The sequence below is a fragment of the Bactrocera latifrons genome, unplaced genomic scaffold (assembly GCF_001853355.1).
Source record: "Bactrocera latifrons isolate USDA-ARS-PBARC rearing strain unplaced genomic scaffold, ASM185335v1 scaffold_6, whole genome shotgun sequence".
NCBI classification, from domain to species: Eukaryota; Metazoa; Arthropoda; class Insecta; order Diptera; family Tephritidae; genus Bactrocera; species Bactrocera latifrons.
Window position 1 is genome coordinate 1,117,381 of NW_017537267.1, and position 17,019 is coordinate 1,134,399.

Sequence of the window (17,019 nt, forward strand, 5' to 3'; positions counted from 1 at the left end):
TTAAAAATTATTTAATTTAAATTTTTAAAAAGGAAAGTGGGGCTTTTTTAAATTCTTCGAAATCTCAAACAAAATTTTCAAAAATTGTTTTAAATTTGTTTTTTATTAATTTCCATTGCTTATTTCAAATATTTTCTCGCAAAATATTTGTATTTTCTTTCCTATCGCCTTTGTGCTGCCGCTGCTGACAACTGGCAACTTGTTGCTCCAGTCATAGCTGATTAGTGCCTTATGCACAAGTTTGTTTCGAGCTAATTTGCATACAGTTTTAAGAGTTGTTCACACAGTTCTTTGACATCTTTTATTTTGTGCTTTTTGTTTTTGATTATTATTTATGTATTGTGTGCTGTGAAAGTGGAATATATGCTACATATCTACATATTTCTAAGTTTTTCGAATTTATGCAATCATGTGGAGTTAATACTGCAAATTATTTAAGAAAACTAAAGCATCAAACGTTTTAAAATTTTAATTATAAATTTATACATAAAAAATTAATATATTCACGACAAATCAAAAATTTACTGAGTTATTAGATTTTTCCCAAAATTGCTTCTGCGATTGCGGCCTTCACCGTAGTTGATAACAAAAAAATATAAAATATTATATGTATATCTCTTAAGTATTGTCTATACAATGACTTGCGATAATTGAAAATTTTTCGAATTTTCAAGAAAAAATTTAGATGGAAAAAAAATTTCGAATTTTGCTAAAAAAAATCCCAGAAATATCACATTTTTATTACTAAAAAATATGTACAAAAAATAAGCAGAAAAAAAATTTAGTGGATGATTGATTTGTCTTCTATGTACTTATATTAAGCCGATTTTGAATTGACCTGTAGGGTCACCTGAAACATTGCTACAAATGGATTCGCCTTGGCCTATATATTTAATATGTCGAGGTCAATTGCAAGCAGGTGGAGCTTAACTTATTTCCAGGTTACTAGGGTGCCTGAAGGAATGCTGGCACTTTTCTGTCAATGGATGGTCGTTTAAGTTTCAGAGCATCATTTATGGTAAAAGGATTGATTGAATTTGTTAATTGCTATGTCGAGTGTTTGTATTTGAAAATACAGAGTGCATGTATTTAAAAGTTGAGCAAAAATAGTAAAATTTCGTTCATAATTCTTACTTTATTCTTCAAAGTTTATGTCGACCCCCTTAAAGTAATTCCCTTTGACCCTAATACACTTACTTATGACACCTTTACTCGAAACTCTTTCGACTTCGGCTCACCTTTGCCACGATATTCGGCCGACTGATCACCTGTTTCGAAGTCGTAAGTATAGATCTAAGGCTCAACGCAAGTAATAATACGAATTATGACATCCTGCGACGCTGCTTTTCGAAAATATTGAGTGATTTGACCCCAAATAATCTTTCAAAAAGGTTTCTCTGATTCTTCCGATATTCCAACAATAGCAGTAAGATCTCTGACTATTATCCCCGATTCACAAGCACCGATTTCTTTAATTTATTGACAAGTTAAGTCATCAGTAGATGTACATAGCAATTTTTGCAAAATTAAAAGAAAAATTGAAATTAAAAATAATTAATTTTAAAATTTAAAATGGTCGTCCTGGAGTGGTTCGTCATCAACGCGTTCTCGACACTCTTTGCATAATTTGTACCAATCAAAAACATTTCCTCGCAACAAACAATTATCACCAGTCTTTTTTCAACATCCCGAACGTTTCGGCACCAGAAATTTGATTCCGTACAAAAAATGAAATGGAACTTTTTTCTGGGATAATTTCATTCTTCTTAAAAAACGCCAAATGCATTTAATGTATTTCAGAAAAACATGCTCATACTAAGCACTAATGAATATTTTGATGTGACATTTGGCACAGATATCACTGACAGTACCAACCAACCTAAATAAAAAAATATTTCGACAAATGAGTTTTCGCGCGAAATTTACAGTAAAAAGTCTTACTATTTTTGCCCATAGTAGTACATTGGATTCCAGGGGTATTAAGCTGAAATACGTGACGTTCTGAAAGAAACTAACATTACGGTTGCTTAGTAATAAGATACAGCAGATCTGTTTTACGGAAACTATTCTAGAAGGTAAGTTCTGGGGATCTTCGTTTTTTGATAAAGTTCATGCCGGATTGCAATTAAAATACTTAAAATATTAGCCTCTATAATCCCAATAGTTAATTACGCATATCATGGGATTTCCATTTGGACTCCAGCAACTTCTGGCGGTTAAGTAACTCTACTTTGTATTAGAAAAATGGTTTTTTGAATCACCAGAGATAAGCGAACTTGTTTCGGGTGTATGAACTTAGTATAATGGGTGCCTTAAAGAGGATTGTCAGACATCCACTCAACTATGACTGTCCTTTTAAAACTGTGCATTTGTACTTAATTCTTCTAAATAGTAATGCCGCTCTATACACTTTTATCGCTTTCAATTATACAGTTTAAGTAATGCTGGAATAATTCATTAATTATGTAATTATAATTATATATGCAAATACGTAAACTGAATTTTGATTTGGGTACTCCCACTACATCTATTTACAACTTTCGCTATAATTTTTCTACACACTTGTATGCAAATATATGCAAGTATAAACGAGGACACACATATCTTGTAGGAATTGCGAGTTGAGAGTTCAATGAAATAGATTTTGCAGATATTTTTGTATATTAAATACTACATACATAAATATGTGAAATAACGTAACATCATCATAAGTTTACAGGTAGTAATCACTTGGTTCGAAGTCCGGACTCTCAAAGCCTCCACGAATATTCTCGCTTCACGTTGTCTGACGTGGCTTAAGAAATAGTGCGATCTTGTTGCGATTTAGCAGCGACTCGCAGATGGAAATTCAGTCTAATTGCTTTTATCGAATCTTATTTAACGTTTTTGGTAAATTTTTAGCTCCTGGGCAGTCGAACCAGTGCTCACAAGACGGTCGACCCGATGATTCCCATTATTTTATCAATGTTTTCCAAAACTGGCCTTCCAGAGCGTGGTGCATCTTTGGCATACAAATTAATTGAACAGAATCGACAAATCCAGCCATCTGGATTGCATTTTCGATGTTGTCGAAGAAATACTGAAAAATATGGTGCACTTGATCTTTGCTGATATCCATATTTGAGGCGAGGTACGTCGTCAAACATGTACAAACATTCCTCGAAGCTTTTTTGTATGAAATCGTATCTTTAGAGCGTTAAACAGATTACCAAAGCCGTCTATTGGTAAAATAGTGGTTTTCCTCTTAATAAACTTTGTATCTAAATGTATCTCCTATAACATGTTGTAAACAATTTGTATAGCTATTTGAGCTTTCTACTCGCTGCGCTGGTGGGATGTTAGCACACGAGATGTGCTTGCCACACTTGAAAGAAATTTCACTTCCACACTTAAACGCTTACATAATCTACGCAAGCATTTCACTGCAAATATGTATGTGACGTCGTAATCATTTTGAATTTTTAGTTGCTTTGCTGTTGTTGGCATACAATTTATGCATTATCATAACGGAACTGTAATATTATTCATACTTGCTAAGCGTTCGCGCACACGCACACACGCGGGCGCATGCTCAGCCATCCGCCTATACACGCAGAGTTGCAGCAAAAAAAACACAAAATGTTGAAGAAGAAAGAAACTAGATGACGAAGAAACGTTGGTGTGCTGCCGAAACGCTAACAAATTACTTTTGCTCATTAAAAATTCACTTTCAAGGATGACAGCTTAGCTTGCACACACACTTATGTACATACATATGTGTATACGAGGGCTTGTGCTCATATGTAAGTGTTGCGTGCACTTGTGAATTATTGAAGCGGCTAGATAGCGTTGCAATGAGTGTGCGCCTGTGTTAGTATTGTGTGGCTGACGCTGTTATGTAATAGCACAAAATTATATTTAAACCGTCAACAAGATTGGTTCGGTCATAAGCGGCTTCAGCGGCATCCTCATTAGCATCACCGGCAGCGGCAGGCTTCAGCTTCACACCCCGTGCAACGACCGGATATGCGACTTTCATGTAAATGTTGTACGCATACACAGTTCGGTAGTTTCTGTACGTGACTTCCCACCCAATTTTGTTCGGCCGTTCACCCACCTATGTGTAAGCTGCCGAATTTTGCCAGGAATGTGTTTTAGCACTTCACAATTATAGTTATTGCGGTAATCACACATATTTGCATTTCGTAATTCGAAATAGAACGTTTAGGCCGAGTGGGATAAGCACACAGGGGTTCTCCTCGTTGGCTACCTCGGCTGCGGAAACGGAATAAACAACGGAAAAAAGTTCCTCAGAAATGTTAGACTTTCACTGCCGAGTTCATTACGATAATGCCTTTCTTCTGTTTAGTTCGTTGAGGGTTCGTATGTATCATCCAAAAACGAAATTCTTACCATGTATATAATTTGTAGATCTTCGCAACTTTGGTTCAGTGGGTATACTCGATTGCAGGAGCTCATGCATGCATTAGTGACTGCTAACTTGTGTTTATGAATCTTTCAAACTCTCAAATTGGTATTTCTGAAAACTTTATATGAACTAGCATGAGCGGTTTTGCTTGAAACCTGTTTAATTGGAATTTGAAAAAGAGCGAAAATAACGCTGACAATACCAGTAATTTTTCCGTTTATAAATTAGGGATTTTTGATTTGTTACTATCTACTGATACAGTAATAAAGGTTTTCTCGTAATTGAAAGGCCTCATTGAATTACCTGAAAGCATATATCGACTATAATAAAGCATATATTATAATCTCTTACACGTTCGAGGACGGCATATAAAATAAAACCAAATATTTAGTAGATTATATATTAGATAGATCCGTTTACATATTCCATTTTATAAAAGAAGGGTGGGATACCCCTAACACTCGGTGGAGGTTTCTAAAAATGTCAAATTCTTTGGTCTCACATTAAACTTAATGTGGACTTAACACTGTCCAAAGAAACCAACTCACTCATGATATGCAGACGCATAGCCGGCAGATCTTGGGACTTCAAGCCGAATATCATAAGATGGCGTCTAAGGCAATGCAGTCTTCTGTACGCCTTTAACTATCGAAGCTGCAAAGGCTCGCCTGTGTCTGGGCTTCATAAAAGCTTATACCGCTGCATCTAGTAATCAAACAGGTAGCGATACATACCGTGCTGTTAATGGCAGTATAGGGTTGTGGCAAAGTGAAGATAATGTCGTCTCAACAAATGAAGGACACAACACTGACGCTTCTTCAAAGAGATGGCGTTCGACCAACTAGTGAGGAGCAGCACTATTCAGTGGTACACTGACGATTCGAAAACACCGGAAATCATAGGAACCAAACTATCGATACCAATTGGACGTATTCCGAGTATCTTTCAAGCAGAAATCTTTACTCTAAGTATATTTTAGTTCGTTGGCCGGTATCGCCGCCAGTATGATTTTTGAATGCCATCTACGTCTGCATAACGCTTTTCTTTCATGGTACGGTGCCATATCAGGTGAATACGGGGAGTTGCTAATGGTTAAAATATGATTTTTGGTTAAATTATCGGTCACAAGCGTCGATCAAATGTTGTATTCTGAGCAATTTTTGGTCGTCAGTCAATTTGTGCACACATCTTTCGTAAGCCCAAATGTTCGGTCGAAATGCGATAAATCGATGTTTTTGAGATGTTCAATTCCATTTCAATTCCATTTTGAAAACATTGAAACCACTCGTGTACTCTGCTACGGGATAGGCAATTATCGCTATAAACATGTCTTTATCAATTGAAACGTTTCTAAAAAAGTTTTACCAATTTTAAATCAAAATTTAATGTTGGCTCTTTGTTCGAATCTCATTTTCGCACCGATAACACAAACATACTGACACTTAAAACGCATTAACTTCACTTCCAATCGATGAAATGTTATGAAATTCGCACATTACAATCGATAAAGATAGCAGATTCTAATGCACCAATCGACATATAGATGTCGCACCTTGTATATAATTTTTCCATCAAAATAATTAACTGATCTTACCGAATATTTCCTTGTGAATACCCTAAAAACTCTTTGAAAAAAGTAGAACCTACACCTATGGCAGTAGGGTAGAAAATCATGTCCGGTCGAAGTTGAAAAAATTTGGAGAACTGATCATGTTTTGAGTCCAAAAAGCAAGTCTATTAATTTAAAATAGCTGCTGTTCTCCAAACTAACAAGAGTATAGCGTGACATAACAATATTTCTTTGAACATAGGACCTTTCCGCAGCTTCTATGCTTAAGTACATCTTGGTTATGAACATAGCCAAGAGACTCAAAAAGGTGAGATAAAATCTAAACTTACAGAAAAAGTTTGTTTCAAAATAGCTATTACTATTCGTATTTTTAAAGACCGAATAGTTTGTCCTTTAAACGATTGGCATCGTGTTTGTCATTAATTTCTGATATTTTTCTTGGCTAAAAAATATCGCTAGCAAATGTTTTGTAAACGTAAAATTATAACACAATAATTGTTTATGAGCAGAGAAGAGAAGAAATAAATAAAAACTACATATCTTTGATTTAAAAAAAAAATATTCGCGCAGATTTTCAGTTGGTCATCGGAAGATGTGAAACACTTTCTATTTTATTAACCGATTTATACAATTTCTATGTATGAATGATAATTTTGGACTATCAATAGATAGTCGACATAAATATATCAACCAATATTTATTGGTTTTAGACATGGAGGCTTCACATAAATGGAATCACGTCAATTATTTCATTAATTTGTTTGTATTATTTGATATTATATTATATATAAATTACTACTTACTTCCACCATAACTTTTTTATATGAGGTGTGCCTTTGGTTTATAGACATAGTAGACTTTCTTTTATTTATTTCCTTTATTTCCTAACAAGCGCAAATTAATGAATCAATATGTCACAATGGAGGCGAAAATGTGTGAGGAAATAAATCAGCAACGGAAAAAAATTACGTGTACGTTTGTATGTGTAAATACCAGCCATATTTGCCGGTTGTGTTAAGAAGACATGCAAACAAACTTCTACTTTCATTGAAAAAATTCTCAGAGTGCGCGTATCAAAGAAATGCGACCTAATTTTTTTGTGTGTCCAACCGTAAAAGTAACCAAAGAAAGAAAGAAATTCGCGCCTACAATATGTGAGGTGAATGGTAATACATAGGTAAAGCAAAAAGTAATACAGTATATATACATAGTATGCATTTTTTTGTTAGAAAAAAGTTAAAGTGATATTTATAATTTCATAATAAATTTACAAGTAACAAGTAATAAGGGACAAGTTCGGGTGCAACCGAACATTTTATACTCCAGCAACTTGCAAGAATTAAAAGAAGGAAATGCCTTAAGGTGTCAACCAGTGGATGGGAATTCAAGCAATTATATATACAGTTGAGCTTCCTTAACTCGAATCACCATAGTCTACAAAAAAACTTCAAGTTAGAGAACTTCGAGTTATGGAAGGATATTTGTATGAAATTTGACTTCTTTTGCCAATTCAAGAGTTCGAGTTAAAGAAGTGTGAGTTATGCAATATATATACGGCTCCGGCTCACCTGAGCTACGATATTTGGCCGATTGATAGTAAGTTTTCGGGTCGTAAGCATTGATCCAAGACTCAGCGCCACTGATAATACGTTTCATAACATCCTGGTAGTCGGAAAGCATTGCTTGACAGGCGTTAACGCAATGCTGTTTTTCGAAAAAATCGAATGATTTTGGAACCAAATGTGCTTTAATTTTTCTTAGGCCTAAATAATCTTTCAAAATGGGTTTCACTGATATTGTAATGATAGCAGTAAGAGATTTGACTGCTAATCGTCGATTTTCAAGCATCAATTCCGACACGTGCCCGCAGCCGCACCTCTGGTAAATAGACTCTTAATTAGATTTCAGTGAACCCTTAAACCGAATATGTCGGAGTGATTTCGCTGAAGCTTTGTCTCTTTTAGCCGTGACTCCAGGCTCCACATGGGTTGGCTATCGTATTTTATAAAAGGGTTACTCACGCTTCCACAGTGCGTGGCGGGGACACAAGAGTAGGATTTGGGTACAGCCTTACGACTGTAACTGCTTACCCGCAACCGTGATTATACCCTATTATACTTCAAATTGCGAGAGTATAAATAGTTTAGCAACATCCGAACTGGGAAATCATGAAAAACTTGTCGTATCACTAATTTTGGTATATATTTTTAAGAAAATATTATTGAAAATATAAAAATTATACACAAAATTTTTGTGTACATCCATCAGAGTTTATTTATTTTAACGAAGATTTTCTCTTGTAATTTGAACAATGTAAGCGGAAAGCAGGCAGACACTGATCTAATTTATGTTAATGAAATTAGAAGTATTCTTTCACAACTTCACACACCACTACTTTCTACTTCTTCTACTTTAGTCCTTAATAACAAAATAATTTCTCCACAAAACACCTCATTTAGCTCACTTATCCATAACTTAACTGAACCGGTAGGAGAAAATTGGTATTCTGTCTGTTATAGGCATCAGTTATGTACACGCATGTATTATCAGAATCATTAGAAATCGATAACAATCAGGAAACAAAAAGCAGTATGTATGTACGTATATGATATGTGTGTCGTCGTTGTATAAACTTGGAGAGTCAAGAGTGGGTCAGTTAGCCACAACTAGCATGCTCAGCAAGTGTGATTGTGTTCGATTGTACAAATAAGTTTGTGCACAAGTATGCATTTAATTGGGTCAATCGCAGCCCATTTGTGGCATCGATAAAAATTAAGTAGTATGTGCATACAAGCAATCAAATAAGGAATTAAGAAGTAATAGCAATAAATGAGGATGAATTCTAGTATATCATGAGTATTTGCTCAAATTTTTTCGGAGCCATAGTTGTATAGGCAAAAATGTATATTTTTTAACAATTTCTGACTGGCTACGCAAACTAGTCCCTAAGTTTCTGAGATATCTGTCTAAAAATTTGCACACGTCCTTTCCTCACCAAGGAAGTGCTCATTAGTATAGGATATAGCATTAATTTGGAAAGATGAAGAGAGATCCATTTTGAGGTTCCCTATTTATTAAAGAAAATTCGCATAAACTTCAAATTTAATGGGAAATGTATATTATAATTCGAAAGAACAATATTTGGCATTTAATTTTTCAAGGTTATCTCTTTTAAATATTGACTACTGCGGCTACGTCTTAGATGGTCCATCCGTTGAGTCCAATTTTCGATGACTTGTTCGAGTATTTCGACTGGCAACTGGCGAATGACACGCGTGACGTTTTGCTCCAGGGCGTAATCGAAGCGTGATTGTCCGCATAGACTTTACACTTTACATATTCCCACAGGAAAAAGTCTAACGATATGATACCACACGTTCCTCTTGGCCAATCGACTGGCCCAAAATGTGAAATTATCTACTCAGCGAAGTGTTCCCTAAATAAATTATTTGATTGATGGGATGTGTGAGAAGTGGCGCCGTCTGTTGAAACCAAATGTAACCGAGATCACGACCTTAAATTGAAGGCATCAAATAGTCGGTTATGCTAGCGCAATAACGGTCGTCATTGACGGTTATGTTCTCACCGGCATTATTTTTGAAGAAATGTGGACCGATGACTCCAAAAGCCACAAGCCACATCAAACCGTTGTTTGTTCTGAATGAAATAGCAGCTCTTGAATCTCTTCAGGTTGCTCATCGTCCCAAATGCGGCAATTGGCCCCATCGTTGTATAAAATTTGTCTCGAAAACGTCAGATCTTTTTGGAACTTTTCAAGAGTAGAGCGAAAAGATGTCGACTTAAAATTCGCCAAGTCGTTCCATACTGAGCATAGAGTAGATTATGTTGACCATAAGTTGAGCGAAGCGCTCGAAAAACATTCTTTACTTTTCGTAATAAATTTGAACAAGTTGTAAATGTTAATCAGTCCTAAGTCTATAAAGAAGTCCATGATGAAATGCCAAGCAATACTGAACCAAAAAGAACATGAGGGGTTGATACGGCTCACGCGTGATCTGTCAAAAATTGAAAAAAGTACCGCTACTTGGATCTAATTGAAATTTGCCATGGATTATCACGATATCCAAACAAATTGTTTAGATCGGACCTCTATTGCATATATCTACTATACAAAATGAAAAATCTAGATTTAGATCGCCAATCTTTTTCGTATAAAGTAACCTTAATCGACTTGAATGTTGTACAGCATGTCAAACAGCGTGCCTAAAAAGAAGACCCGGCTGTCATGAGATCGGTTGTGAAGGGTGTTATGCTTCGGTGCAATCGAAGTTAACATTTTTTCTGGTTTTTATATTTGCCTTATTTAAAAAGCCTAAATATACTATATTTCACAAAAATATTTATTTTTTTGCCTTAGTAAACAAATTCTATGTAACTGTCATAAAAATAGTTTTATGGGGAGCTATATACTGTTATTAACTAAGCTAATAAATTAAATTGACGCACTTGTTACTTTTATTGGGGCTTACTATATACACTCATCATGTTAATGTTGTTGGTATGGTTGTTGCTGTCATTATAATTATTATTCCACTGTTACAGCAGCCACTTTCGGTGAGTGACCATAATAGTTTTGAACTGGTTCTGCCATAAAAAAGCAATGACTTACACACACACACATACGGATCCACGGCTTTGCTTTATCTAGTTCTTTGGGCAGTGCTGCGAGAATGCCAGCATTGGCGCTTCTGGTTACGGAATTGTAGATTGTTGCACTTGTTTTGAGCGTATAGTTGTTGTTGTTGTCAGGTTTTTCACTTGGCGCTTCTTCGAGTATTGTGTTCATTATGTGTTTGGGGAGCTGTCAATTGCTTTTGTTGTTGCTCCGATTTAATTTGGTCATCACCGCACACTTTCTATCCGTTATTAATAATAAAAATAATAAACATTAACAACAAATAACATGGTAGCGGCGAAGTGCCAACAAGAGAATATATACATATGTATGTACATATATATCTTTATGTATGTGTGTATATAAACTGTTAACTGTAGTTAAAAATTTCACCGCTTCTTTGGACACTTCCGTCCCACACCAGCACATAATACAAATTAAGCCGGCTTATGCATGTGTGTGTATGTGTGCTGCCGAAAAAAACAACATTTGGAAAATGTGTAGGTATATGTGTGTCGCGCGGTAGCTTTGGCTACCTTCACTACATATACATATATACATATATATGTTTGTATGTAGCTTAAGCTGCGTGGCCTTCTCGTTGCTTATACCTCGTGTGCCCGGCACCAATGCTCACTAGTGCTTCTTCTTCTTCTTCTTTATCTTCTTCAAATATGCCTTTGTTGATTTACATTACTTTTTAATAATTCGTGCTTGCTTAATTTCGTTTTTTTGCTCGCAACTTCGTTTTCGTTTCGTCTGTCAACGCATTGTTGAAAAAGGTAATTCGCTTGCGCATGCGCGTGCAACCTGGCAGCATCACTTCAATATTTATGCGCGCATATTTTCTTACACAAATATTACATATACACTTACACATTCATACGTGCATGTGTATATATAGGTTTTATTTGTCTTTCACGCAAATATTTGTTTAATTTCACTCTCGTTTCTTTTTGGTATTTTCGCCAGCCATGATTGTGACTAATGATTAAATAAAGGTCGCGCTTTTTTCCATCTTAAAAATAGAATAGACAAAGGAACGGTGGCGCGTATTTTTATATCTATAAAATTTGCTCTTTTATTATTTTTGACATTTTTTGGCATTTGTTAAGCGGTGTCATGGGTTTCCCCATATCTTCAAAAATTTTGTTCTCATATAAAAAACGAAATATTTTATTAGAGTTTTTTTTTTATTGTTACAAAGGAACACTACTAACAAAGAAATTTTGAAATTTTTGGAAAAAAAAATATTGTAAACTCGTTGCGCCCGCGGTTGGCAGGATTACTCCTTACACGATAATCTAAAGTGAAAAAATACGCGTTAAAACCTTAGAACTTGGACGAAGGCAAAAAAAAAACTGAAAATTGGATTATTGGCAGACATTTTTACAAAAAAAACTTTCGGTAAAAATATCGCACAATTTTTTTTAATAGTTGTAAACGAAAAAAAGAATCTTTCGTACAAGTCTTTAAGAGTTGTATCCCAAAGACCTGTGAAAAGTTTTATAAGAATCGGTTAAGTAGTTCTCGAGAATTTTTGTCAACCGACTTCAAAAACACAGTTTTGAGAAAAACGCGTTGAAAGAAGTCGCACTTATCGAGCGCACAAGTTCTCAAGGCTGTATCTCCGAAACTGTTACTCGGATTAACGTAAAAATTTAGGACAATAATAAGACAATAAAAAAATAGATTTTTCGAGAACCGTAAACCCATGGGGTTACATGGGTGTATATTAAAAACTTATATGCAAATCATATTTATAAAAAATATTTATTTTTTTATTACAATTAACATATGTTTTGTATACTCTTTATATTTTATCGTTTTCGCATATTCATACTTTTGTTTTTGTTTTCTTCTTTTATGCTCAGTTTCATTATGCGTGCTGTGCAAACTTGCATATTTACTAACTTTTGTAAATATGTAAAACGTAATTTTTCGTTGTAGTTGTTGTTAAGGTGAAATTTTAATGTTTTTATAAAGTTGATTAGTTGACCACGTTTGTTTGTAGTTTCATTTCCATTGTTATTATTGTTGTGGTTTTTATGTCATCTCGTCGTACGTGTAGCGTCACTTTGGCACCACAAATGACTTTTGCTTTTTCTGTTTTCTTTTTGGCAAGCATTTGTTATAAGTTATTGTTATAGTTGTATATTTGAATACGCAAAAAATTTAACTAATTAATAACAATATAATGTAAAAACGTTTACCGTTTTTTCTAGTACTTAAATGTCTGTTATGTAAATTTCGTGTTTAAACTTAAAGCATAGAGATCAAGCTGTGACTTTCGCTGAAGCCATTAAGTTGTGGCGAATATTAAAAAAATATATATTTATATAATGTGTTATTTACATAACAGTTGTTTGTAAGCTCGAGGGGATACCATAATAATTTACAAATATTTTTGGAATTGTTTAGCTATATTAAGTTAATCAGAGAGGGATAGAGTCTGAGCACTTTGACAGTCGAAATAATATAGCTTTCTAGACTAGAGGTACGAGATTAGAACATTTTTTGGTAATTGACAGTTGTTATTTTCATTATTCTTTATTTTTAATAATTAATTTATTCATATTAAATAAAATTATTAAATTATAATAAATTTAAAAATAGGGGAAAAAACCAGATCCTGGGCGCTCAGATCTCTGCAATTGTGGTCATTGAAAAAATAAAGCATTGAAGGATTTTAAAATCGGTTGGTTTAGGTAAATAGTTTTCTATTTTGTGAGGCCACGTATAATTCCTTGTGGACAGGTAAAGACTAATGTCCGTGGTAATGTCTAGAACTCCTAGATATGCATCAGAATGGCCGTCGATATCGACAAAACGACTAGAGTCTGCCATAAACTTATTGAGGCGAAACCAATCCAACCAATTTCCGGGTTTGTAGAAAATATGAAAACCAATATGCTTCAAACTTGGTCTGGCGAAAGCTGGACAGTGGAGGAGAAAGTGTCTGGATCTTCCTTATTTCTTCCTTTGACATGTCCTCAAAATCGATAGTTTCACCGCGTGAATGTCAGTATGACAGTGAGGGGACTTTAGTCCCGGTGGTAGCATAATGAGCCTACTAAAGGCCTGGGTGCGTTGTGAGACAGCCACTCTACTTACCTACCCGCCTGCTTAGGATACCTAACATTGTGGTGATCTGAACCTAAGAGCTAGCAATTCAATGAACCTTTTACGTACCACACTGAACCAGAAAGCCTTCGGAAACCTACAAGTGCTGGTTGCTGATCAACGCTTATTGAGTTCGAGCGAGGTCTTTAGATCCAGTGCTGGCATGCATGAAAACAAGGAAAATATGATCATTTCAAACCTGATGGAATCTGGGTCCTTAGATCCAGTGCCCGAATTCACGAAGACAAGTAAACGCTGCTCGCTCCTAACCTAATGGAATTTGAGCAAGGGTGGATTTTCTTGCAAGCCTAGTGCACGAATGCACGAAGACAAGCGAACCCTATACATACCTAACATGATAAAATTTTGGTAAGGGTTGCTTTTCTTGTTAGATCATCGGCTTTACAAGTGACTTGATGCCACCTCTACTACTAGTAGGTCATGCACTCCTTGATTAGCTTTGATTACACGATCAGCGAGCTTAATACTTGTATATTAGTTCTGCTAACGGAATGGATGTATACCTATTTAAAAGAAGCCGCACCTTGATGGCTGTCCTTTCTGCTTGATGGATACCACATTGGTCCGGTTACTCAAAACTAAAGTTTGTTTTCATTTAATTTCGTTGAATATTTTTTAAATATTATGAGTTAGGAATTGGCTTTTGTTGATTCAAATTAGAGATTTTTGAAAAATACATAATATATTTTTGGAAAATATTTTGAATTTATCAAAAAAATAAATGAAAATTCGAATTAATAAAAAGTATCTACCCTTATTACTAACCGAATGCTCTTTATCTTTACAGTTTTTAGTCTTTAATTCACTATGCGTTATCAGGATATTTTGATTGGCATTGTCGTCGCATGCCTAATGTACTTCATTTGCGTAGATGCTAAAACAGTGTTTCGACGCGCAGACAAAATTTCTTCTCCTTTTCAAAGGCTGAACTTGCCACCTGAAGAAATCGATCCGAATGTAGCGCCACTCGAACCCCAACACATCGAGTCACTCAATTCGGACGACATTTCAGGGCCAGGCACCGATGAATCCACCCAATTCGCCGATGAAGTAGTCGATCAGGCCGATGAAGCAACAGCAGCTGCTGCTGCTGCTGCAGAAGCAAATGAGATTGCTAATGAGGCGACAAATGAGATAGTCGATGTGGTAACCATTGCCCCTGCAGTTGCTACACCGGCCGTAGCAGCAGTGGCCTCACCAGCCACCAGCAGTTCCGCTTCCACAGCAGCAGTAACCGAAGCAACCACTTTACAGAACACGGATGATCCCAGTCCAATCAGCAAATACTGTAAATGTACCGACGATCATTGTGATTGTTGCCGGCAATTCAATTTGCCATTGATACCAGTGCGTGGACCAGGTTGTGCCAAAATCACATATTTAGGCAATGAACGTATGTCGGTGGCAATCAAATATGGTGATATTACATTGGCGACACGCACAATTTCAGGTGATTGAAGAGGTAAAGAAATTTGTGCGCAAATATTTATTTTGTGTATTTTTTTCTCATAGGCAAGCGCGCTAAGCCCATCTGCGTAGGCTTACCTGGTGGTTACTCTAAATTCTGCGGTCGTGTTTATGGCTTATCCAGAGCTAAGAATGACTTCAAGGCTTGCTTGGGTTTCGAACTGCGCGCCGAAGACGAAGTAGAGGCAGCTTTGCGTGTTTCTTGCTTTAAATTTGGTCCCGAAGGTTTGAGAGTTGCTGAAGCTGAACCCTTGCCCGTCGAGGTGAACAAGGAAGAAGATGATGACGATATTTTCGGCTTCGGAGGTGGGTTATTTTATAAAAGCTGATTGGAAATATATTTTTATAATATTATATCACTTCCAGCTGGTGGCGATGATGATGACGATGATGATTACGATGATGAAGCTGAAGAGGCTGATGAGGAAGACGACGAAACTGATGAAGATGGTAATATTAAAATGACATTCCACACTTGTTACAGCTAGATTACACAACTTTGATTGTACATAGATGATGCCGAAGAGAACGATGATGATGACACTGAGGCGCCTGCCGATGCAGATTATGGCGGTTTTAGCTTAGCCGGTTTACTTGATGAACTGGACGATGACGATGAAGAAAAGCCCGCCGCGGCTGCAACACCAGCTGCTGCCGTTGCGCCTACCAGCAGAATCGCCGAGCGTAAAGATGATGCGCAAGGTAAAGAGGACAATGGTGCTGAAGCGGCGGAAGGTCACGTCGAATCCGTGGCTGAAGATGCCGATGTGACGCCCGCACCCGCTGCCGCAGATGGTACCACTGTGAAATCGAAGAAAAAATCGAAAAAGGAGCGCAAACAAAAGAAGAAGAAGGCCGCTTCGACGGGTGAAAATGATTTTGCCATCGAAATTTTGAATGGTATACTGGATTTTTTCAACTGAGCCTGCAAACCGGACTTGCAGGCATGTATGGAAATAGTGTAAATACGATTTATTGAAGCGAACTCATCATCACGGTCGCTATAATTTAAAACAAAGTTAGGTTAGGTGAAAAATAAATATTTATTTAATTTATTGTATGTTACAAAACATAACTATGTATTTAGTAAGTAATATGAGGTATATATGTAAGTGAAAATTTTGAAAATGTACCGAACAAATAAAACGAGATCAAAGTGTAATTAAAAGCTTTCCGACTGTCCCTTTAGTATGTAGTAATTCAATATTTGATAAGTTGAATTGAATTTTTCAAATGTCGAACGATTGCTACTTCCGTAGTGAAAGTGACACGAAGACCGTGGAGAGTCGATTCGGCGCCGTTCTCATCAACTCGAACTGACATTTTACGTCGAGATCTTAAATTAAAAGCGCACGAAATACAGCTTGTGCAATAACTGAAGTCACACGAGCTTCCCAAACGACATCGTTTCGGTCTATGGGCTCTCGGCAAGCTGCAAGAAGATTCGACGTATTCGAGCCAAAATTTTGTTCAGCGATGAGACCAATTTCTTGCTCAAGGGGTATGTAAACAAGCAAAATTAGCACATTTGAAATGAAGGGCCAACCTGAAAAAATTCAGTAGCTACCATTTTATCCAGAAAAAATCATGGTTTGGTGTGGTTTATGGGTCGGTGGATTTATTGAGGGAATTTTTCGGTAAATAGGTAAATTAAAATTTTGGACCGGTTGAAACGGCCACCAAAATCGTGTGATATCACACGGTTAGACTTCCTTGTGTAAATATGAAAGTCTAAAGTCTTTGCGGACAATCCGGTTTCGATTCAGGCTTTCGATCAAAACATCACGTGGGTCA

The 17,019-nt window shown here is 36.1% G+C and overlaps 1 protein-coding gene across 2 annotated transcripts in view; it reads left to right on the forward strand.

Annotated features, from left to right (window-relative positions):
* Positions 1–16,393, forward strand: part of LOC108974979 — a 16,912-nt gene extending 519 nt beyond the window's left edge. For both annotated transcript variants that reach the window (XM_018943155.1, XM_018943154.1), the window contains exons 2-5: positions 14,546–15,208; positions 15,271–15,531; positions 15,592–15,675; positions 15,739–16,393. In XM_018943155.1, coding sequence (XP_018798700.1) covers positions 14,566–15,208; positions 15,271–15,531; positions 15,592–15,675; positions 15,739–16,148 — 1,398 coding nt within the window. In that variant the 5' untranslated portion in view covers positions 14,546–14,565 and the 3' untranslated portion in view covers positions 16,149–16,393. The remainder of the gene's footprint in view (positions 1–14,545; positions 15,209–15,270; positions 15,532–15,591; positions 15,676–15,738) is intronic.
* The last annotated feature ends 626 nt before the right edge of the window (positions 16,394–17,019 follow it).